Source organism: Vipera ursinii (assembly GCF_947247035.1).
Source record: "Vipera ursinii genome assembly, chromosome: 1".
Classification (NCBI taxonomy): Eukaryota; Metazoa; Chordata; class Lepidosauria; order Squamata; family Viperidae; genus Vipera; species Vipera ursinii.
Window position 1 is genome coordinate 103,215,811 of NC_139512.1, and position 23,192 is coordinate 103,239,002.

The 23,192-nt window shown below is 42.9% G+C and overlaps 1 protein-coding gene across 1 annotated transcript in view; it reads right to left on the minus strand.

Moving 5' to 3' along the window:
* Positions 1-1,821: 1,821 nt before the first annotated feature.
* The window catches only part of SERGEF (secretion regulating guanine nucleotide exchange factor), a gene marked incomplete at its 5' end in the record, with an annotated part of 80,884 nt that continues 59,513 nt past the window's right edge, over positions 1,822-23,192 (minus strand). Inside the window, one exon of the mRNA XM_083376859.1 lies at positions 1,822-4,970. Within this exon, the coding sequence (XP_083232985.1) occupies positions 4,789-4,970 (182 nt within the window). The 3' untranslated portion in view covers positions 1,822-4,788. The remainder of the gene's footprint in view (positions 4,971-23,192) is intronic.

Genomic DNA, 23,192 nt, shown 5'->3' on the forward strand with positions numbered 1-23,192 from the left:
GCCCAAATTGACAAAGAGGCACTAGCCATCGTTGCAGGGGTAAAAAAATTTCATGATTATTTATATGGAAGGGAAATCACGATCTTTACAGATCACAAACCCTTATTGAGATTATTCACCGTTGATAAACAGACCCCTCAAATTCTATCCCCAAGGATTCTGCGTTGGTCAACGTTCTTATCTGCATATTCATTCAAATTGATCTACAGAACGGGTAAGGAAATGTGTCATGCTGACAGGTTAAGTAGACTACCCTTAGCTGATAATGACCCTGACCCAGCACCTGGGGGGCAAATCTTAGCCATTGAAGAACTACCTGATTGCCCCCTGCAGGTAAAGGACATTGCCTCAGCAACAACCACAGATAAAATCCTGAGTAGGTTGTTAGCTTGGGTAACCTCAGGGTGGCAAGGCCATAGCCCAGGGGCTGAGTTCCAAGCATATTTTGTAAGGAGAAATGAATTGTCCACACACCAAGGGTGTATCTTATGGGGAAGCAGAGTTGTCATTCCAGGCAAACATAGAGATAGATCCCTCCTAGCACTACACGAAGGTCATCCTGGAGTAGTAAAAATGAAGGCTTTAGCACGAAGCTACTTGTGGTGGCTGGGCTTAGACAAAAATATTGAAGAACACGTAGCTGGATGTCACCGTTGTCAGCAGTCCAGGCCAAGGCCCCCTCACGCACCTCTACACAGATGGGAATCAGCTCACAACCCCTGGTCTAGGATCCACATTGACTTTGCAGGACCCTTCCAGGGGCAGCTATTTCTCATTGTAGTTGATAGTTATTCAAGGTGGCTAGAGGTGATCCCAGTTAAAAATATAACCACAGCCAGGACTGTACAATGCTTAGGGGGCTCTTCACTACACATGGTCTCCCTGATGTGATAGTCTCAAATAATGGGCCACAATTTACTTCTACCAATTTCCAGATTTTCACCAAGGCCAACTTGATTAAACACATCACCTCTGCTCCCTTTCGGCCGTCCACTAACGGCCTGGCTGAAGTCATGGTCCGAACAACTAAAGATGCTTTACGCCGCATCATCACTGGCAATTGGCACCAACGTTTGGCACAGTTTCTTTTAGCCCAGCACTCTACTCCCTGCACAGCCACCGGCAAGAGTCCTGCAGAGTTACGTTGGGGCCGCCGACTGGTCACAAAACCTGACAGATTGCACCCTGACAGGGTGGCAGCTGAACCAGAACTACCAGTTCCTCCAAGACAATTCAATGTTGGGGATTATGTGTGGGCCAGGAACTTTGGACTGGGGAACAAATGGTTACCGGGGGTGGTTATTATGCACACTGGGCCTATTTCTTATCTTGTTGAGGGGGAAGGGGGCTGTCAGTTTAGATGGCACATAGATCAATTAAGGAAAAGGGGGTTAAGTAACCAGCCTCAAGCCCCTGGTGGACAACCATCTGCAGAGGAACCAGTCACCCTTGCCCCCAACACCCAGGAAATGCCCCAGCAAGATGGACTAGAAAACCTTCCAGACTCTGGGGAAAACCCCCAGATAGGGGTAACCCCCAATGTTGCCCTAAGTCACCAGGGCAGCAAAAACTCCGTGGCTATGAATCCCTTACATCCTACAACACCATCAGCCAGGAAAGGTACAGCAGACGATTCCCTGAGATGCCCCGTCAGGACAAGAAGGCCACCAGCATACTTAAAAGACTATGTATGGTCTGGGGGTCAAGAGTCTGGCTGAAATGAACACTGTACAACAAGAATTCTGTAAATAGTTATTGTTTAATTGCGGGGGGAAGGGGTGTAATGTATGATAGTTAAAAAGTGCATTTAACAGTTGTGGTTTGACAGCGCAGGTTTGACAGCTCCCTCTGACAGCTGACAGCTCCACATGCGGTTACCGTTGACAGCTGCAAGTTGACAGCTCCACACGCGGTCACTGCTTATTGGTTAAAAACACAAGCGGCGGGAAAATCCTTGGCTGGGGATTGGGCGAAGACTTGCCAGCTATAGTATAAAAGGAGGGTTTTAAACACACTGTCAGCGTTCCTGAGGAGACGAAATAAACCAGCTGAAATCTACCAAGTCTGCTGTCCTTATTGATCGGGAACCCGCTCGAGATACTACAAGAACAAATGTGGCACCTGCTTGCAACTCTTTAAAGCAGCCATATTTTCCCTTATCTCTCACAGGGTATCCATCGAATCCTGAGAAAAGACATGAAGGTTTCAAAGAGCTGTAGGCAGGTGCTATGCTCACAGAAATCGGTGTGTCAAAAAATTTGCTGAAACTAAATCAAAAGGGCTGCATAATTCTAATAAATATATTTAGGAGTCTGACTTATAAAATACACCCCAGGAGATGAGCATTCAACCCAGGATTAAAATAAAGAATGAAGGAGGAAGACTCAGGGAAAGTATTTTTGTATCTAGTGCTGTAGCTTAGATATTGAACTAATTCACAAAGGCCTTTCAAAATACCATCTGAATTTGTGACCCAGCAAAACATTCAGTCAATAGGCAATAAAACGTAGAGAGGTAATGTCAACAAGGAACTATGAGTAGTGGTAACGTAGTCTCTAGTACATAAAGTACTTGATTGCTTATGTATGTGTATGTATGCTTCTATGTAAGAGATATAAAAAAAATGAAAAAGTGAGACAAAGAAGAAGAAAGATATCTAAAGAAACAACTCCCAATCTTCTTTGCAGAAAAAAAAACAGAATATATAAAGCAGAATAACAGAGCTGGAAGGGACCTTGGAGGTCTTCTAGTCCAACCCCCTGATCAAGCAGGAGACCCTATACCAATGGTTGTCCAATCTCTTCTTAAAAACCTCCAGTAATTGAGCACCCACAACTTCTGAAGGCAAACCATTACTAGCATGATTATTCACCATTTCCAGCCTCTGAAATTATATATTTTGGATCCCGTCTTCCTGTAAACAACCTTTTTTAATCAATAAATCCCCAAATCACCATTTTTGTCCATTTGCAGCAAAAAGTCCATAAAGGGTTTCCACTCTTTCATAAAAAATAATTGTTGTTCCTTCTTTAATTAGACAAGTCAATTTAGCCATTTCAGCCACTTCTACTCTCCTCACATTCCCCTCCTCTATTTATATAGGAACCTAGTAAAAATAAAATTAAAAAAAATACCACTGGTTCCTATATTTGTTTAAAACTTTTATAGTCCAAGATTTTAATGTGCTTTTTGCTGCAAGTTAGTTAATTCCTGAAGATTTTTTCTGTTCTTTTTCTGTTAAACACAGAAGTTCCAGTTAAACTACTACTCCCAAGAATTCTTTAGTTATTAAATAGTTACCATCCAAAGTGCCTAAGAAAGTGGGATTTGGTATCTATTAAAGCAGGGTTGTCAAACTGCCGGCCCACAGGCCGGATGCGTCATGACGAAACCTCACCCACCCCTACTGCTGGCAATGGAAAAAGTCGCAATACATTGCGACATGTCACGTGATGTCACAAATTTGACACCCCTGCAGCTCTATTGAGTCTGCAAATCACATCTTCCTTGGCTCCATGTATTTTTTACTCATGAGGTGCCTGCAGAATCCTTTGGCTGCTATAGGCTTCCTCATAAGGAACTGCCATCCAGAGCACACACGGGCAATTTTTTTAGCTTTTCTTTGTCTGAAGAAATTTTGTAAGAACAACCACGCCGGCAGGCAGAATTCCATCCTTAGCATCCTTACGCTTTCAGAGATGCATCTATCCAGCATTTTTCTCACCTGGAAGTCCCCAGGTGATAAAGTCTCCATATCTGATGGCATTTGTATTGATGGAACAGTATAGTCCAATTATAAATCCTCAATATTGAGAATAATGCTCTACTATATTTTCTTGGATAAAAACTGGACAGGTAGTCCTCACTTAATTATCATAATTAGGAACAACTCTGTTGCTAAGCAACATAGTCTTTAAGAAAGACATCAGGATTGTGAGTTGTAATTTTATTGTTGGCTTCTTCATTGTGTTTGTTGGAAGCTGGCTATGAAGTGTACAATTGGGGATCCCATAACTGCAGGATGCAGTTCCCATAACTGCAGTTGCAAGGGCAGGGACTGGTCATAAAGTTACTTTTTCAGCACCATCGTAATTTTGAAGAGTCATTAAATAGGGCAGTCATTCAGCAAGGACTACCTGAGGTAATCATTTGCTTGATATCAATAAATGTAGGGAAGAGACTGGCAGAGCCAGGGGAAAGAGTTAAACTAGGCCTCAGTTTAGAATCATTTTGTAGCCACAAGCGAACTAAGTCCAACCCTCCCCCCTTGAATGCCATGACCACTTATCTAGTTCTGTCCAGGTGCTAACTCTTAATATGAAGATATTCCTATGTATAGGCTGTAGTAATAAATCACTTAATTAGAACCTTTACATGTGGATCTGTTTTTTTCATGCTTGACAATAAATAAAGCACATCCTATTTCATTTCATCACACCTAAATGTTTTCATATTTTGCCCCCTCAAATAAAAGCACCCCCCAAAAAAAAATCTCCCTCCTTTTAAATATGAACCCGGCAAAATGACTATGTCAGTATATAATATGGATAATCTTGCCATCACTACATACAGTATGACTGAATTGCTTTGACATTAACTGCATTTATCAACTAAGCATAAACCTTAGAACAGGTGTCCTCAACCTTGGCAACTTTAAGACTTGTGGACTTCAACTCCCAGAATTCCTCAGCCAGCAAAGGAATTCTGGGAGTTGAACTCCACAAGTCTTAAAGTTGCCAACGTTGGAGCCCCCTGCCTTAAAATGAAATTAAAATTGTGCAGAGGGTTCTACAGTGTTACATCTAAGCTTGGTAAATCACAAAATGCTAAGGAGTGTCCAGCTCCACATCCAATTGAAAGCAGCTTTGCAGAACTAAGAGCTCCCACAGGCTGAGGAAGACAAACATTTTCTTCTGTTTCATTGCCACACATGCCGTGCTCGTTCCATCCCCAGGAAAGACACTGATTACCTAAGCAAGAAGAAAAAAGAAAAAAATCAGCATATTAAAGCAGTGAAAAATCGTAACATCCAAAATCCTAATGAATCGTATTTAGCAAAGCTTACTAACTTTGCTGAGTGCCGTCCTAAAAAAAAAATGAAGAAAAAGAAGGTATACAGGTAGTCCTCGACTTACAACTATTCATTTAGTGACCATTTAAAGTTACGTCAACATTGGAAAAGTAACTTATGACTGTTTTTCACACTTACAACCATTGCAGCATCCCCCACGGTCACATGATCAAAATTCAAATGCTTGGCAACTGGTTCATATATATGACGGTTGCAGTGTCTCGGGGTCATGTGATCCCTTTTTGTGCCCTCCTGACAAGCAAAGATAATGGGGAAACCAGATTCACTTAACCGTGTTACCATCAACTGTTGTGATTCACTCAACAACTGTGGCAAAGAAAGGTCATAAAATAGGGCAAAACTCACTTAACAACTGTCTCACTTAGCAGCAGAAACTTTGGGCCCAGTTGTGGTCATACGTTGGAGACTACCTATACCAATTTATAGGCCTTCACAGGGATTAAAAATTACGATGTAGGGACTGCAATTGAATTGATTATTACATTGTGGATCATTCGTAATAGTTCAGTTAAAAAGAGAATAATGTGTGGTGTGACTAATTATAATTCCAATCCAATTTTGCTAACATAACATTTCACTATTTTCCATGATATCTTCTCTATCCTTTGTCAGATCAAGAACCAAGATTGGTTGTTAGTGATATTTAGAGATAGAAATTCCATATGAAATTCTCAAACACTTAAAATAATCTGATGCCAAAGGGAACTCTTTGTCTGAACAGAAGCAATTTGCTTGTGGGAGAATTATTTCAGCTATTCTAATGCTCTTTTTGGCACTTACCATCGAAGAAAAATACAAATGAAATGATTCTTTTAAAAAAATTCATTAAAGTATCTACATGACATTTAGTATTGAATAGATTTCTCCAGGGAAGAAAATTCAGCTGAACAATAAAAACCAAATTTCTAACAGCATCTTGGGGAGTACTTCAACCACCAGGGAGGCAATATCTTTTATCATTGCAAGAAGCAGTTTTGTTTACATCAGCTGTCTTTGTGAAAAAGGAGATCTTTATAGTAGTATTTCTCAACCTCATCAACTTTAAGATGTGTGGACTTCACCTCCCAGAATTCCCCAGGCAACATGTAGGCTAAGGAATTCTGGGAGTTAAAGTCCACACATCTTAAAGTTGATGTAGTGGAAAAACTTTGTTTCACAGAGGTTAGGAGGAGCTCCATTCTGAAAACAATGCAGAGCAGACTGCAGTATTTTATAAAAGGTTTCTTGAATTTTGACAGTGAAAATCTCAAGTCACATGTGAAAAGAAAAAAATCTCTAATGAGGCTTAGGGATATATACTTTTGACCAAGAAAATTCATTGTCAGTCTTGCCAAAAATGTCAGTATAAAAAACCTAAGGGAAAAAATAATATAAGACACTTGTGGAAACAATCCCCTTGATTCTACTTTATTTTCTAGAACTGTTATGGCTATAGTTGGTTTTTTCCAAAGTCAGCAAGAAGAAATCAGTATATACTTGTGATTTCAGACTGTGGTACTAAATGCCCAGAGACAAACTCCTTCTACACAGTCACAGCAAAAAGATATTTCTAATGAATTACTCAAGTATACAATAGTGAGGAAGTCCCTGATGAAATTCTCATGGATCAAACCCCAATCCATCCAGTTTGTTAAAGCATTTGTACATCCACTTGGATTCAGGTCTTTAAAGTTGAATGTATGTTGTATAGGACAAAACCAATAGCATTCTTGTCATGGATTGACCAGTGAAATTCCAGATCCAAAGACCTTTGTCACACAAAGGAGGAAATGGCATAAACTCCTATGACATACCATAGGAGAATTTTAAACTTGTGCAAGACACCAAGGAATGTCATTATATTAAAGCTGCAATGAAATTTCTAGAGGTATTGCTTTTGTTGATATTCAGGAATGTAAATTGCAAACTAAGTTGTAAGGGCCATTTACTCTGATCCAGAGAATGGGATCTTTTTTAACTACAAAACAGACTTAGGGATGAAAGAACTAAGTCTATCTTACAAACTACTGGAGAAAATGGGTTGAGAGAAGAGAGTTAATTGTTTCATAAAGGTAAAGGTAAAGGTTCCCCCGCACATGCGTGCTAGTTGTTTCCGACTCTAGGGGCCGGTGCTCATCTCCGTTTCAAAGCCGAAGAGCCAGCGCTTGTCCAAGGATGTCTCCGTGGTCATGTGGCCGGCATGACTAGATGCCAAAGGCGCACAGAATGCTGTTACCTTCCCACCACAGTGGTCCCTATTTTTCTACTTGCATTTTTACGTGCTTTCGAACTGCTAGGTTGGCAGAAGCTGGGATGAGTAACAGGCGCTCACTCTGTTACGCGGCACTCAGGATTCAACCCACCAAACTGCTGACCTTCTGATCGACAAGCTCAGCATCCTAACGCACTGAGCCACCGTGTCCCTTTTAATTGTTTCATAAGTAGCTCGCAATTCAAAAAAGGTAGCAAAGCAATTGTATAGCTCCTTGTCAGTCGTATAGAAATGATTTTATTTTCATAGAAAAAGCAGAAATAGCAGAAGAATTCAAAGAATTTACTACTAAATCAGCCACTACAGAATTAGTAGAGTGTATGCTTGATATGATAGGCACAAAACCAATAAAGCAAAACCTTAAAGCATTCCACAAAGAGTCAGAAACACATTGCAGAACAAAGTACAGAACATACAAAACGAAGTGCAGTTAGATGCCATTGATCGTGTGCATGTCACATGTATTACTAAGTCCCAAGCAAATGGTGAAGCTAGATTTTCTGCCAATTGAGCTCAATCAAGTTTGACAGTTACCCTATGCCAAAAGTAGATTATCTCATAATCAGTTACAATGGGGCAAAATACTTATTTGCTATAAATTTATGTAAGGGATAGTTGTGAGCCCCCTTCAAGGAAGTCTCCAAAGGAAATATATATTTTGCTGCAGCTTTTTTTATTTATTGAGCATATGGCGATGGTACATTAAGCCAGGAGTCTACAATGTTACTGCAGAGTAGTAGATTGGTTGCCTAAGATTGCTAGTTCATTCAGTTCATGCTTGCATGATATCTAGGGTGCAACACGGGGGTGAACTAGTTCCACACACAAAGCAGCTAATGGTGTTCTACAGAACAGTCAGTATCATCGGGGGCTTTTTTCTCTGCCGGTTTTTGCCTCAAGTTGGGCAGATCTGGCATGGGTTGGTTTCTTTCCTTCACTGTTAGTCCCATTGGAGTGGTACCTATTTATCCACTTGCATTTGCATGCTTTCAGACTGGTAGATTGGCAGAAGCTGAGGCAAATAAGGGAAGTTCACTCTGTCATGCAGTGTTAGGCTCAAACTACTGAAGTGCAGGGAATTGGCCTTCTCTAGCCAACAAATCCAGCATCATTAAGCTGCTGGGCCACCGTGCCTTTCTGCACTTGAAGGACTATAACAGTTTGTAAAAATGCCTTTCAGCTGTAAATGGAGCTCCTCCAAACTTCCAGAGATTCATGGACAACATACTTCCAGACCAGGGGAAATACTGGGAAGCTCACCTGGATGATATTTATTTAAAGCTCTATCTGGGAAGAACATGTGCAACAGTTAAAAGATGTTATATCCAGTTTCAATGCAGGAGGCATAACTATCAATTCAGCCAAATATCACCTGGGGTTTTCTAACATTACTTAAGTTACATAGTTGAGCAGCAAAATATTAAGCTACAAGAAAAGAAAATGCAAGCTATTCAACAGATGCATCTTCCATGAACATTCCTAGGATATTTGGAATATTATGGAACACCTCATTTTTCCACCAACACAAAAGCCTCATAGACATCTGCGTGTGGCAATTCCCCCCCCCCAACAGTTAGAAACTGCTTTATATCCTCTCTTAAGAGGTCAGATTTTAACCTTCCATTTATTTTGCATGCTGATACCTCTGATATGATCAGAGGAGTTATGTTAAGGCAAAAGATTAATGATGATAGGCATCCAATCTTATATCTTTCAAGAAAGTACTTACTAAGCGAAAGGCTATTGTCAGCCTTATAAGGTAGGTCAGACTAACAAACCAATCCCATTAGGTCTAAAGACAGTTTTATTTGAAAAAACAATCTCGACAGAAGACACCTCCTCACTTTATCTTCATGTGAATTCAGGAGGGTCCTGTCTGAGGCATTTTCTCAAATTACACAGAAACCTACAATGACAGACAACCAACTAATAGTTTGATTAGGAAAAAAATGAAACTTCCTAATAAAAGACTTGCACGTTAAATGTGCCATGCAGCAATAGGCAGAAAACCAGCACCGAGCTATACTCCCTTTCTATCTTCATATGAAACTGATCCAGAGACAGCTATCTGTACACTGTGTATCACTGGCACCTGTGAAAGTCCCAGTCCTTTTCATAAAAGAGGAGGGTCCTATGTTCCACCATGGCATCTTATTGACCCTTCACCTATTCCACGGGTTGACAACCAGTGGCTCTGGAGCCGCATGCGGCTTTTTCAGCCTTCCCCTGTGGCTCCCAGTCGTCCTCCGCCATTTGCAGAGAGACAGAGAGAGGTGCTCTCTCTCTCTCTCTCTCTCTCTCTCTCTCTCTCTCTCTCTCTCTCTCTCTCTCTCTCTCTGTGTGTGCGTGCGTGCGTGTGTGTGTGTGTGTGTGTGTGTGTGTGTTCTCCGACAAGCTGACAAGCTTATTGGGTGGGGCTCCTGCCTTTGCTGCATCTCCACAGGAAGCTGGAAGCAGCAGAAAGCAGCAGCTCTCAAGGGCAGGAGAGCCAGCCCAATAAGAATGTGTGTCAGCTTATCAGAGAACAGTGTGAAGCCAGTTTGCCAGGTGAGCAGAAGATCGGAGAGAGGGAGAGAGAAGGGGGGAGAGAGAGGGAGAGGGAGGGAGGGAGGGAGGGAGGGAGGGAGGGAGAGAGAGAGAGAGAGAGAGAGAGAGAGAGAGAGAGAGAGAGAGAGAGAGAGAGAACTCATGCACAGTAGCCTCTATTTCTTTTTAATTAAACTCTTCAATCAAGCTTTCCTCCTCATGTGCATGCACGTGTACGTGCGGGTTTTGCGGCTCCCAGTGTTTCTTTTTTCTCTGGGAAATGGGTCCAAGTGGCTCTTTGAGTGTTTAAGGTTGCCGACCCCTGACCTATTCTTACCCAAACAAAAGAGTTTGTTTTCACTTTTCTGATACAGAGATTACAGTAAGAGTTAGTTTTGTCTCTCATGGAAAAGCTCTCGTAGATGGTTGGCTATACCAGTAAAAGATGCCATGCTCACATTAGAAGTGGAATGAAACCCAATTAGGAAAGAGAAGAAAGTTGGAAATGGAGATAATGGTTGGTGGCTCAAATGGCTGAAATGGCTGAGTTGCTGGTTTTAGTAAAAGCCAATATGGTCTGGTAAACCTGGTTTGCCTGACTAGTTCTTAGGCAGCTAAAAGTCCACGAGGACCAAACATCAAATTTTCAAAAGCTGCTTTTAAAACTTAGAAAAATCCATCAAAAAAAGGTGCCGGAATTCCGTTCCGGTGCGTTCTATGACAAAAAAAGCACCAGTTGTAAGTCAAGGACTGGCTATAAAACCAGAATGAAACATTTATAGATCTTTAGTTTGTGGTGTCCCTGCTTTCCTCTTCTAGCAGACTCTATGTTTGCAATTATTTCCCAATATTTTTAGTGTGGAGTCTAAATCTTTTTTCTTTGCCTGGGCATTTAAAATGGGTAAACAATCCTTCTCTATTTGTAGTTTTTAAAGTTAAGCCGAAGGAAAGTTAGAATGGGATTCTATTACTTATTTATAATTTGTTTATAAAATTTATTTGCCACCTATCTCGTATTCAATGACTCTTTTATAAGTTTTCATACGAGAAATTAATGACTAATATCCAGAAGGATAAAGATACGCAAGAATCCACAATAGAACATTCTTCAAAGACAGCAGGTATCTTGTCTGGCAGAGCAACCCTTTGAAGTGAGCTAGTCCCACATTACGGTCATTTTGTGATTGATCTGGAAGCTCCTGTAACCATTTTGTGAAAGTGCTCGCAAAACACACCCAAAGTACCAAATATGCTCCCCAGCCTCTGCAACAAGATGAAAAGGTTTGGGGAAAAATATTGTGAATCACAAACAAAAATATCATCCATCAAGTTACTGATGGATATTCTTTGAAGCAAAAAACAATCTATTACCCATGCATGAAAATGAATATTGGAGAAATTTCTTCTAACTATGGTGTTGTTTAATATCACAAATGATGAAATGTTAGAAGAGACTAAGATGTTAATGTTTTGTGGGATGCTAAGTTTCAAAGGGTCTTCCTGAGCTCATTTGTTAGGCAAAGGTAAAGGTAAAGGTTCCCCCGCACATGCGTGCTAGTCGTTTCCGGCTCTAGGGGCCGGTGCTTATCTCCGTTTCAAAGCCGAAGAGCCAGCGTTTGTCCGAGGAAGTCTACGTGGTCATGTGGCCGGCATGACTAGACGCCAAAGGCGCACGGAACGCTGTTACCTTCCCACCGTAGTGGTCCCTATTTTTCTACTTGCATTTTTTACGTGCTTTCCAACTGCTAGGTTGGCAGAAGCTGGGACGAGTAACAGGCGCTCACTCTGTTACGCGGCACTCGGGATTCGACCCACCAAACTGCCGACCTTCTGATCGACAAGCTCAGCGTCCTAACCCACTGAGCCACCGCGTCCCTTTTTTTTTAGCTCATTTCTTATTCAGCTGCTATTTGGCAAATAGGAATAACCACATGAACACTGCCTTCAGATGCAAAAGGGACCACTTGTGATGTAACTTAGTGTGCTCTGTACTTGGTATGAGACACTTTCTCTTTTTCATGTTCGTGTGTGTCTCTCCTTCTCATATCAGGTGATTCAGCAGTTTATTTTCTTTTGGCTGTATATCTGAAACCAGAAGTGAGAATATCGACATAGAACAATAAAAGCTATTCTTATGTTCTATCAGGGATACTTTTGCATGTCAGAAATTCAGTGAGAAAACATGTTCTCTTTTCCTAAGTTTATTCACGCAGAAGATATTTTTATTTTTTTTATTTATTTTAATCCCATTTATATCCCGCCCTTCTCCGGGCGGCTTACAATTTAAGCACAAACCAATGAGCTTAGCAATAGCCTTCATTCTACGTATATGCCTGCTTATTAGGGCTTTCGCCCCCCAACCAAGTGGCATTATTACAAAGTCAGCTTATTGCCCCCAACAATCTGGGTCCTCATTTTACCTACCTCGGAAGGATGGAAGGCTGAGTCAACCTTGAGCCTGGTGGGATGCGAACCTGCACTAATTGCAGGCAGCTGGTGTTACTTAAGGAGGCATCAGCCCACTGCTCCACCAAGGCTCCTTGTATTAGGACATGGATGTCCAATCTTGGATGACATATATGTATTAGGACATGGATGTCCAATCTTTCGGCTTGCCTGGGCTGCAATGAGTGAAGACAAATTATTCTGGGCTGCATATAAAGTATAGTTAACGTATATAAATAACAAAACTTTTATTTTTTATATAAATACCGTGAGGCTGTATTACAAGCTCTCCAGGGCTGCATGTGGTTTATGGTCCACGCCTGCATTAGGAACTCAGAATTTGGCTGCTTAAATAATTATTAAACCAACCAGACAAAGGTCTCCCTAGTTGTAAACTGGGACCATAATTGTCAACCTCCAGCTCAAATATCCAAATTTTATTCAGGATTATTTTCATTTCATTTCATAACTCTACCGTTAGACAGATTGAGTTCATAAAAGTTTCTCAATTTTAATGCAACTAGTTATAGCTGCATCCTCTTCTTGCTTGCCTAAATTGGTTTATATTTTTCCCAGGGTTTAAAAAACGTATTTAAGTACAGCATAAATATCTACCAGTTTTACATTACCATCAGCGCCCTGATTTAAGAATTGTAAAAAATACTTTTCAAGCTAAAAATCAAGGAAAATGATTAATCCACACAATTCAGAGTTCCCTGTCCTATAATATGATAATGAAACAATAACCAAGATTGAAAAAGGAGAAGCAGAAATGAGCTGAAAGATCAGCACTACTTGCAGTGCTGCACTCTGGCTAACCCAAAGATGAGAATAATTTTGAATACAGCAGAAGATCAAAGGGCTAAAATTACAGAAGGTTTTTTTGTCTCTTGAAATAATTGTGGTTGTGAATGTAAGTGCATGCAAGGTGCAAGAAATCTGCTCTGCCCGTATATCTTTAGCTGAGGTTCTGAATATAATGCTAATGATAGTTTTTTTTAATACAGAACAATTCACTGAAGATAACACGGGACAGCAGGCACTGATTCTGTCAGCTTGTTGGAAACCCACAGCTATTCTCGTGCTTTTTAAGAGCACATCATATCTGAAATAGCCAATTACTTCCTTCTACCAAGAAACCTAAGCCTAAAAAATAAACAGCCTCTTTGTCTAAAAAAAAAAATTAGTTTTCCAGGAGAAAAGACATTTCTCCCCTTTTCTTTCTTAAGTGCCAGTACAGCCCATTTTCTTGTGCAAAGACTTAGAAATGGAAAGATGCTCAATTGTTAACATAATTCTGCTCAATCCAATACCCCTGCAGCATACTTGCTATTTTGAAAGGACAGAGATGCGGGGTTGCTATAGAAACAAGGCGGCAAGTCTTTAGATTGCTCATCCCTGAAGAGCAACCCTGTCAATATATTTAAAGACTGCAAATAAAAATGTAAGCAGCAACAGAAAGTAAAAGAAATTTTGCACAATTGTTTAATACTAGCCCTTCAGTTTAGACACTGTCATGCTCTTTTTTTATGGGCCACCCAAAACAATGTCTTTCAATAATCTAAAGTATGAATGAAAATCATCAAGCTGCAGTAATATCCAGTTTAGCTACTTAAAGAGACGCCGGCGCACAACGTAAGATATCAGTTCTTACATGCAAACATACCTACAAGCTCTTCCTTTTCATCGTAATCAGTGTTGTGCTTGGTGCAAAGAGGGAGTAAGAAACAATTAGCCAAAAAGTTAAATAAATGAAAGGAACACAGGCAAAACTAATTTATATCATTTGCTATGCTTCTGTATACTTTACTATCCTTGCAAACCATCCTTCTCCCACATTCATAAAACACTTTGCACACTACCTTTTGTGTCTTTAAAGTTCTTACACTTCTTTTCTTTTTCATAATATAATCAACTTAATTCAACCACAACTGTAGTGGTCTTCCTTTTGATCCATTTATTCTTTTCCATATATTTGTTTTTCAGTTTGTTCCTCATCTATTATCTTTAGATAATCGAACAACCTCAAATACTTTTCCATACTAGTTGTCCACTTTTGTATTCAGTTCACATGTATTCAGCATCTATTCATTCTTGGCCCTGTCTCATTTTGGTTTTTCACACTTTTTAAAGTACCGCTTCCCACTGTATTCAATTTATTAAGTTCATCTTTATATACCTGACTGTCATTTCCATACAACAAAGCAGGCAGACACATGCTCTTACATTTTTGCTTCTTTGGACAAAACAGTCAGTCCTTGCACTAGACCAGGGGTCGGCAACCGGAAAAAGGCAAAGAGCCACTCAGAACCGGTTCCGTCACAAACACAAAAAAGTGGGAGCCGCAAAATGTGCGCGCGCGTGCATGCACGCACGCGCATGCGCAAAACAAGGCAAAACGTGCACCAGCCCTGCCCCCATCCACCTCCAGTATGGATGGCTCTGCCAAAAGAAAAGCAGCCGAAGCAAGCCTCCCATTGAGAGAATGGGGTGGCGGAGGCTTGCAAAACGGCGGATCCAGCCTCTGCCGGCGGCTTGCAAAACAGCGGATCGAGCCTCTGCCGGCAGACACGCTTGCAGAATGGCGGATCGAGCCTCTGCCGGCGGCGGAGGCTTGCAGAGCGCGGATCCAGCCTCTGCCGCTGGCAGAGGCTCGATCCGCCGTTCTGCAAGCCTCCGCCGCCGGCAGAGGCTCGATCCGCCATTCTGCAAGCCTCCGCCGCCGGCAGAGGCTCGATCCGCCGTTCTGCAAGCCTCCGCTGCCTGCAGAGGCTGGATCCGCCGTTTTGCAAGCCTCCGCCGCCCCATTCTCTCAATGGGAGGCTTGCTTCGGCTGCTTTTCTTTTGGCAGAGCCCTCCATACTGGAGGTGGATGGGGGCAGGGCTGTGCGCGCTTCCCCCCCTTCCCTCTTGTCGCCGGGGCTGTGCGCGCTCCCCCCCTTCCCTCTCGTCGCCGGGGCTGTGTGCGCTTCCCCCCCTTCCCTCTCGTCGCCGGGGTTGTGCGCGCTTCCCCCCCTTCCCTCTCGTCGCCGGGGCTTGCAAAACGGCGGATCCAGCCTCTGCCGGCGGCTTGCAAAACGGCGGATCGAGCCTCTGCCAGCAGACACGCTTGGAGAATGGCGGATCAAGCCTCTGCTGGCGGCAGAGGCTCGATCCGCCGTTCTGCAAGCGTGTCTGCCGGCAGAGGCTGGATCCGCCGTTTTGCAAGCCGCCGGCAGAGGCTGGATCCGCCGTTTTGCAAGCCGCCGGCAGAGGCTGGATCTGCCGTTTTGCAAGCCCCGGCGACGAGAGGGAAGTGGGGGAAGTGCGCACAGCCCCGGCGACGAGGAGCCAATGGGGAGGGGGCGGGCGGGCGAAGCGCGGCTTTCGCTCGGCGGGGCTCTCAGCACCGCCGACGAGGAGCCAACGGGGGGGCGGGCGAAGCGCGGCTTTCGCTTGCCGGGGCTCTCAGCCCCAGCGACGAGGAGGCAACGGGGGGCGGGCGGGCGCCTTTCGCTCGGCGGGGCTGGCGGGCGCCTTTCGCTTGCCGGGGCTCTTAGCCCCGGCGACGAGGAGCCAACGGGGGGCGGGCGGGCGAAGCGCGGCTTTCGCTCGGCGGGGCTCCCAGCACCGCCGACGAGGAGCCAACGGGGGGGCGGGCGGGCGAAGCGCGGCTTTCGCTCGGTGGGGCTCTCAGCACCGCCGACGAGGAGGCAACGGGGGGCGGGCGAAGCGCGGCTTTCGCTTGCCGGGGCTCTCAGCCCCGGCGACGAGGAGGCAACGGGGGGCGGGCGGGCGCCTTTCGCTCAGCGGGGCTGGCGGGCGCCTTTCGCTTGCCGGGGCTCTCAGCCCCGGCGACGAGGAGCCAATGGGGGGCGGGCGGGCGAATCGCGGCTTTCGCTCAGCGGGGCTCTCAGCACCGCCGACGAGGAGCCAATGGGGGGGCGGGCGAAGCGCGGCTTTTGCTTGCCGGGGCTCTCAGCCCCGGCGACGAGGAGGCAACGGGGGGCGGGCGGGCGAAGCGCGGCTTTCGCTTGCCGGGGCTCTCAGCCCCGGCGACGAGGAGGCAACGGGGGGCGGGCGGGCAAAGCGCGGCTTTCGCTCGGCGGGGCTCTCAGCCCCGGCGACGAGGAGGCAACGGGGGCGGGCGGGCGAAGCGCGGCTTTCGCTCGGCGGGGCTCTCAGCCCCGGCGACGAGAGGGAACGGGGGGGAGGGAAGAAGCAGATCTACTTACGTTTTACTTCTTCCTCTCTTCCTCCACTCTGCCAGTAAAAAAACAAAGGTTTGTGGGTAGCCCACAAACGGTTTGTGGGCGGTCCCACAAACCAACCAATCAATTTAAACTTTTCAAGTTTTTTTGTGAGAAGTTTAAATTGATTAAGTTTTTTTAGTACCATTTTTTTTTTCAAGAGGGAGGAGGCCTGGGAGCCGCATGGGCCGGCTCAAAGAGTAGTACCTTCTGCATCTCATTTTTTCCCATTCATCTTCCCATATCTAATTCACATTTTACCACATTCTACCCATTTCCTCTATTTTTTTATTTAGAACTTGCAATCTTGTCAAGCACAACTATCTTGGTTCCCAAAACATTAATTCTCTGATCCATATTTACTAAAGATCGTTTGGATTTTCAGCCAACATCTGCATGCACAAGTGCATGCACATTTGTATAATCAACTAAGACATCCCTAATGTTACTCTCAGAATTCCACGTATATTTGTTCAAAAATTCATTAAGCAACCAAAGTGGCATCACACATCTTTACTACTCAATACTGAACCATTTAAAAAGTATTCCTTTTATTCTCACACATGCATTGTTATATAATTAATCATGAAAGCCAGTTGGTTGACTTTCAGCCAGCCACTCTCTCTCAGCCCAACTCACCTCATGGGATGGCTACTGAGGAGAAAGTAGGAGGTGGGAATATTAGGTATATCTGCCACCTTGACAGAAAAGATGACCAGCTCTTTAACAAAATGTGGCTCTGGAAACTGGAGTTCCAGTCTTCTTTGTAGCCAAAAAGAACCACTTGCAGGGCAAAAAGGTCAGAGACCAAAGTAAAAGGGTTGGTTCCATAGGAAATTGGTGAACTAATATAAACACATAGCATTTTAGGCTGCTTCCCCAAATACATCAACATGTCCTACATTGCCCGAAATTTTAGGTGAGGCAGTGGTGAGCTAAGACATCTCCAGAGGATGGCCAATGGGTTGGCAATGAGCTTGGTCCAACCGAACCCCTCCGGACAAAGAGAGGACAAGAGCCTGTCTGCTCCTTATGAAGAGACCACGGGAGAGCGGACAACTCACAAGTCTGAACTCACAAGAAGATGAGAGAAGCCATTAAGCTCTCAACCAAGGCAGAACCTTTAAGGACTCTGGATTGTCCACCCCCTTTTTTAAACACCCTCACTTTTGAAATCTGTTTAATTTAGTTTGCCTGCATCTAATCCCTGAAAGTATAGGAACATGATATATGAAGGGGGCAGCTAACAAATAGGGGACTTCATCTCAAATTTCGATAATTCATTTTAATGGTTACAGGCCCCCACTGAGCGAGAATGAAAGGGAACAGCTGTACAGTGGAGATCTTTGTAACAGGATAGCTAAGTCATAACACTGTTACATATCTTTTTCCACAGAAAAAGCAAACTGTTCCCAGGAGAGGAGGAATACAAAGATCCTGTTAAGGTCTTCCATTCTACCCATGTGAATGTTCAACATTTTCTGCAATTGAAAAGTGCCAATGGTTAAAACTTTCTGCAATTGTAACAAGAACTCTCTGGAGAGCAGCAGCTTAATTGCTTCATATTATCGCCCTTTTTAAAAAAAAATCATTAATGATATGTATTATTAGGTTAAATCTTCATTTTCTAAAAAAGAAATAAAGTAGCAGTTTAATGCATTAATACATCTTTGCAGTCTGCTATTCCATGCAGGCTACAGAGATTAAAAGACAGTTTGCAACAGATAAGAACATTCCAGCCTACCATAAAAAATAGGTGTCACCAGAGAAAGCAAAATATAATATACAACATACAATCACAGAAAGAACTTGCCTATAAATAAAAGTAAATATGTAAAAACAAAAATAACAGAAAACAGGGCTGACATAGCTACAAGTGAGAGTGGCAAATGAATTAAGAGACATTCCCTTACATATTTACAGGATAAATTTAAAGGTATATCTTCTCCATGGCAACATAATTGTTTCAAGAATAAGAAATCATTTCTAAAAAAAAGTTAAATAAACTTCAGCTCTTGTGTTATTATATTAATAACAACATTTTAAAATAGAAAATAGTGGCCCAAGAGAAGTTAAACATTTTTCTTTTTAAAAGATGTATATTTTTTATTCTTATCCAAGATGAAAAAATGCAACTGTTATCAGCAAATACATCTTTTAGCAGCGGAAGCAGACTTCAGCAAAAAAACAAGGAATATCAGTTGTTTGTTTGTTTGTTTATTTGGATGCCATCTGACTCCAACCAACTCTGAGTAGCTCCCAACTATAAAATAATATTAAAAACCACAAAAAAAGAACAGGTTACAAAATAATCACAAGATGGCAATCCAACAACAAAAGAAGCATAAAACCTCACAAACATGATAGTCCCATCCACCCGACGGCAAGGCCTGTGCAAATAGCCAGATTTTTAAGGGTTTTGGGAACGTCATCAGGTTAGGAGCCATACAGATCTCAGAAGACCTCACTGCAGAGTAGTTTATTGGACTCCATTGTATAGAATGTAGCTGTTTACAGATCTCTCAACCACGTTGCCCCAATTCATTCCCCTCTGCCCCAAAATCATTTACACTTCAGAATGATTTTGTGGATGCGTAAGGAAGCAAGACCAGGGCAGTCCTTGTTATCATCACTACAGTACTTTAGAAAGCCACTGTCACACAGCTCTTTCCTACACTAATACCAGAACCCTCAGGTTCTTTGAGAAAGTCTATAAGCAGCCAACTAACGCAGGTGACATCTTTTAAGTACCTTTTCCTGGGAAGAGAGAGAGAGAGGAGAGAGAGAGAAGAGAGAGAGGGGTCTTATTTGGGGGGGATGTCTTATGCGCTTAGTAGCCAGGCTTCCCATGCCCTGACACCTGTTACGCCGTTGCCTGACTTCTGCGGCTACTCGTGGTTGCTCGTGGCCAGACACCACCTGGCGCATTGTGCTGGTGCCACCGCTTGCAGCAAGAGGCCGCACATCATGTCGTGCTACCACCCAGCAGGCCATGAATCGCATCACACCGTCATGCCAGTGCCATCGCTTGTGGCAGGAGGCCATGCATCGCATTGGGCTGGTGCCATTTGTGGCAGGAGGCCACGTGGTGCATTGCACCAGTGTCACCACTCACATGAGCCACAGCACAACATGCCATGCTGCCTCCTGCCATGAGTGGTGGCACCGGCATGCACAGCTTCCTGCCACAAGCAGTTGCAGAAGAAGTTGAGCAGTGGCATGACAGATGTCAGGGTGTGGGATGCCTGGCTGCAGCAGTCCAAAGGTAAGTGGGTATGAGATGCGTGCGGCAGCTCCACCCCCACCCCTGCCAAACTAGGGCTTATTTGGGGGTAGGGCTTATATTAGGTGCATGTGTAAAAATCAAACTAGGACTTATATTTGGGATAGGTCTTATTTTGGGGGAAACACGGTAGGTAGGTAGGTAGGTAGGTAGGTAGGTAGGTAGGCAGGCAGGCAGGCAGGCAGACAGACAGACAGATAGATATGTAATAATAGCATGACACTAGGTCATAGCAGGCAGTAGAGAATCACAGTATCTGGTATCGTAAGAATTGTATTTATAGATGCCTTCTGTTCAGGAGCTTGAGACAAAGTGCTTTCTTCCTCCTTCCTCACCACAGACCTGTGGGCTTAGAAAAAATGACCAGCATGCTTCCATATTTAGGGTGGAGTAGAACATGGGTCTCCTCATTCCTACTTCAATTCCTTAACCACTACATCACATAGCCTCTCAGTCATAGCCTCCTTTTTCATCTGGATGTTTTCCACTTATATAGACTTCAGCTTTCACAGCCATGAGCCAATGTGATCAACCAAAAGCAACAATACATAACAAGAGCGTGACATCATAAAAGAAGCATCGGGGTGGCCTTTGGTTACAGAGAGCAGGAAAATAAGATTTGATTTTTCAGTATTAGTTAGAAAAAAATCAAGAATGAAAGAATATTACAAGGAACATTACAGGTTGTCTGGATGGCAAGCCAAGAGCTTATTTTTGCAGATTACCTTTTTCAGGATTGAGGATCAAAGGAAGAACAAACAATAACTTCACTGACAGAGCTTCACTTTTCTGGAGAACGCTTTTCTCATTAAACAGTCCTTAAAAAAGCAATTCTAACTACCTCTCTCCCAAACCAACAACAGTGTGCTTTTACCTTGGAGCATTTTGAAATTTTGTGTGGCCTGCTTAGACACAGGCAGTCTGAGTAAAATATAGGAAAGAACACCAATTGCCTCTCTCCTGTTGCTGTTTCTATTTATTCCCACTGTGTGGAAAGAAATAAATTGACTCTAGGCATGTAGAATATCAAATATTTAACCGGGCACAGCTTGCAGGGGAAGATGGGGAGGACTTTGGATGCTGCCAGACTCCCCTCCTCACATGTCTCCATTAAGGCCTGTCTCTAGTAAAGAGTTCCTGATTTCCAAAGCAGTCTGCTTCAAAGACTAGGAGAGGTAAAAGATGGATCTGATAATACCCATCTGTTGCTAGTAATAGTAATAGTATTACTATTATTCCTAGTGCAAGAATGGAGTCTAGATGTACAGCCTGAGGTGCATCCCAAAGATATTTTATTTCACACTCCCATTTTTGTTTTCCCTTCATGACAGTGGGGAAGAAGAAATTCTTCTTTTTAGAAGAGATCCTATAAGAAATACCTAGCAAACAAAACTATATTACACAAATGTATGCTATGATGGCCCTGCAACTCCGACTATTCTATATTTAGACTTGCCAAGATGAGTCAGACTCATTCCCAAAGGGAAATACTGCCTGCGATAGAATTAAATGGAACACAAGAAATAAAAATGACAAAAAGAATCTGTCAAGTAAGACGCTAGCAGAAATCCCTGAAGTCTTACCTTGTAAATGCATACACTAATCTGGGTTAAGGGAAACCAGGACTGTGTTTGCCAAAAGCATCTAAAACCACCAGCTCTACCAGGCCCTTATTTTGGAGGGTTCACTAACTAGCCCTGAACATCAAATTATTTTTTTTAAAAAGGCTCCCAAATGAGATCACCATCTACGAGACAAAATTTGTGTAACAGCCTTTTAATTTAGCCAGTGAAATCACAGCTCAGAGGTAAGTTTGTCTGTCTGGAATACGGATTTCTTACATGATATGGATCTCCTTTACTAAGTGCCCTTTTTAAAAAATTTACAGTATGAAGCAAAACTGTTCTTGTGTTGTGCCATTTGTATATAAAGGGGGCTTTTTCTGCCTCCCTCCCTCCCTCCTTCCCTCTGTACCTATACAAATAATAGCATTTGCAGGATACAGAGAAGAAGCCCAGTGATACAGCCCTAGCCAAAAAAGAAATGTAGTCCACATCACAACATCGTATCAATAAAAATCTAGGAAGTTCAAAGAATTGCCTTATCAAATGTGGAAAGCACGAAATTATTTGAAGAAATGTTGGGAAAGAAATGAAGTATGGTCAAGGATAGGCAATTTAAAACTTACAAGGCTTGAGAGAGAACGTTAGAACACAGAGAAAATAAAATGTCAGTGTCTTGAGTGTAGGGATTAATCATATTTGCTTGCTTGGGAAACAGAATATTTATTTATTTATCAGCATTATTTCTGGAGGGCAACCCAGTGTAATCCATTTCAGAAAAAGACTACAACAAAACCCATACTGTACCCTGACAACTAGCAAACAAACGCTTTTCTACATGTTACATAATTCAAGAAAGCTGATCTGATAATATATATTTATTTTTCTCTTAATAAAAGACAGTAAAAGAAATCACCTCCACGCACTAGGAAAACCACATTTCTATGATTATAAATCAAAAGAATGGAAATTATTTAAAATATAGGCAACTGAAACCTGGGATCAAGTAACTAACTGAAGTTCTCCCAGCTGCAGCTTTGTAACAAGGAAAGAGCAGTTTTGGGTGCCAACAGCCACCCTGTATTTAAGCTATGCAATGATCGGTCACAAGAAAATGTATCTCTGAGCCTAAAACGAGATGCTTTGACACCTCATAATCTTGTAGTAACATGCTCCAGAACAGATGCATGCTTTGGAAAAGATCGCTCCCAACGGTCAAAGAATTGTTGGCTTGTTGCAAGCAAATTAATTAGTTCTTTTGTAGACAAACAGATACCGTTTAAGTCAGTTTTGACTGCTGGCAACTGTCTAGATTAGTTCTTCTTGTTTTCTTCGAAAGATTTCAGAAGTCGCTTGCCATTGCCTCCATCTCAGAGCTGAGAGAGAGGGACTGGCCCAAGGTCACCTAGTTGGCTTCATGCCTAAAGTGGAACTGGAACTCACACTCTCCTGGTTTCTATCCTGATGGCTTAATTACTATTCCAAGCTGGCTCCCTGCAGAATGCAGATGAGGTGTATTCTTCTTGAGAATAAAGTCTACTGGTTTCTATTCAGAAGTACAATATATTGTGCACATCCACAATCACAGACCAATCAGAACATTAATGGCTGCAAATGTTGCAGGAGCACCATAATTCCAATCCTGCCATCTGAATTTCCAAAGGGACTATTCACATCAGAGGGCGCATTAGTACATCTCCTTTCCATTTAGCCCATTTTCCTGGCAATTTTCTCTCTACGTATGAATCAATATTAAGTCTTGGTGGCATTATGGACACATCAGTAAGGTTTATTTGACGATAAT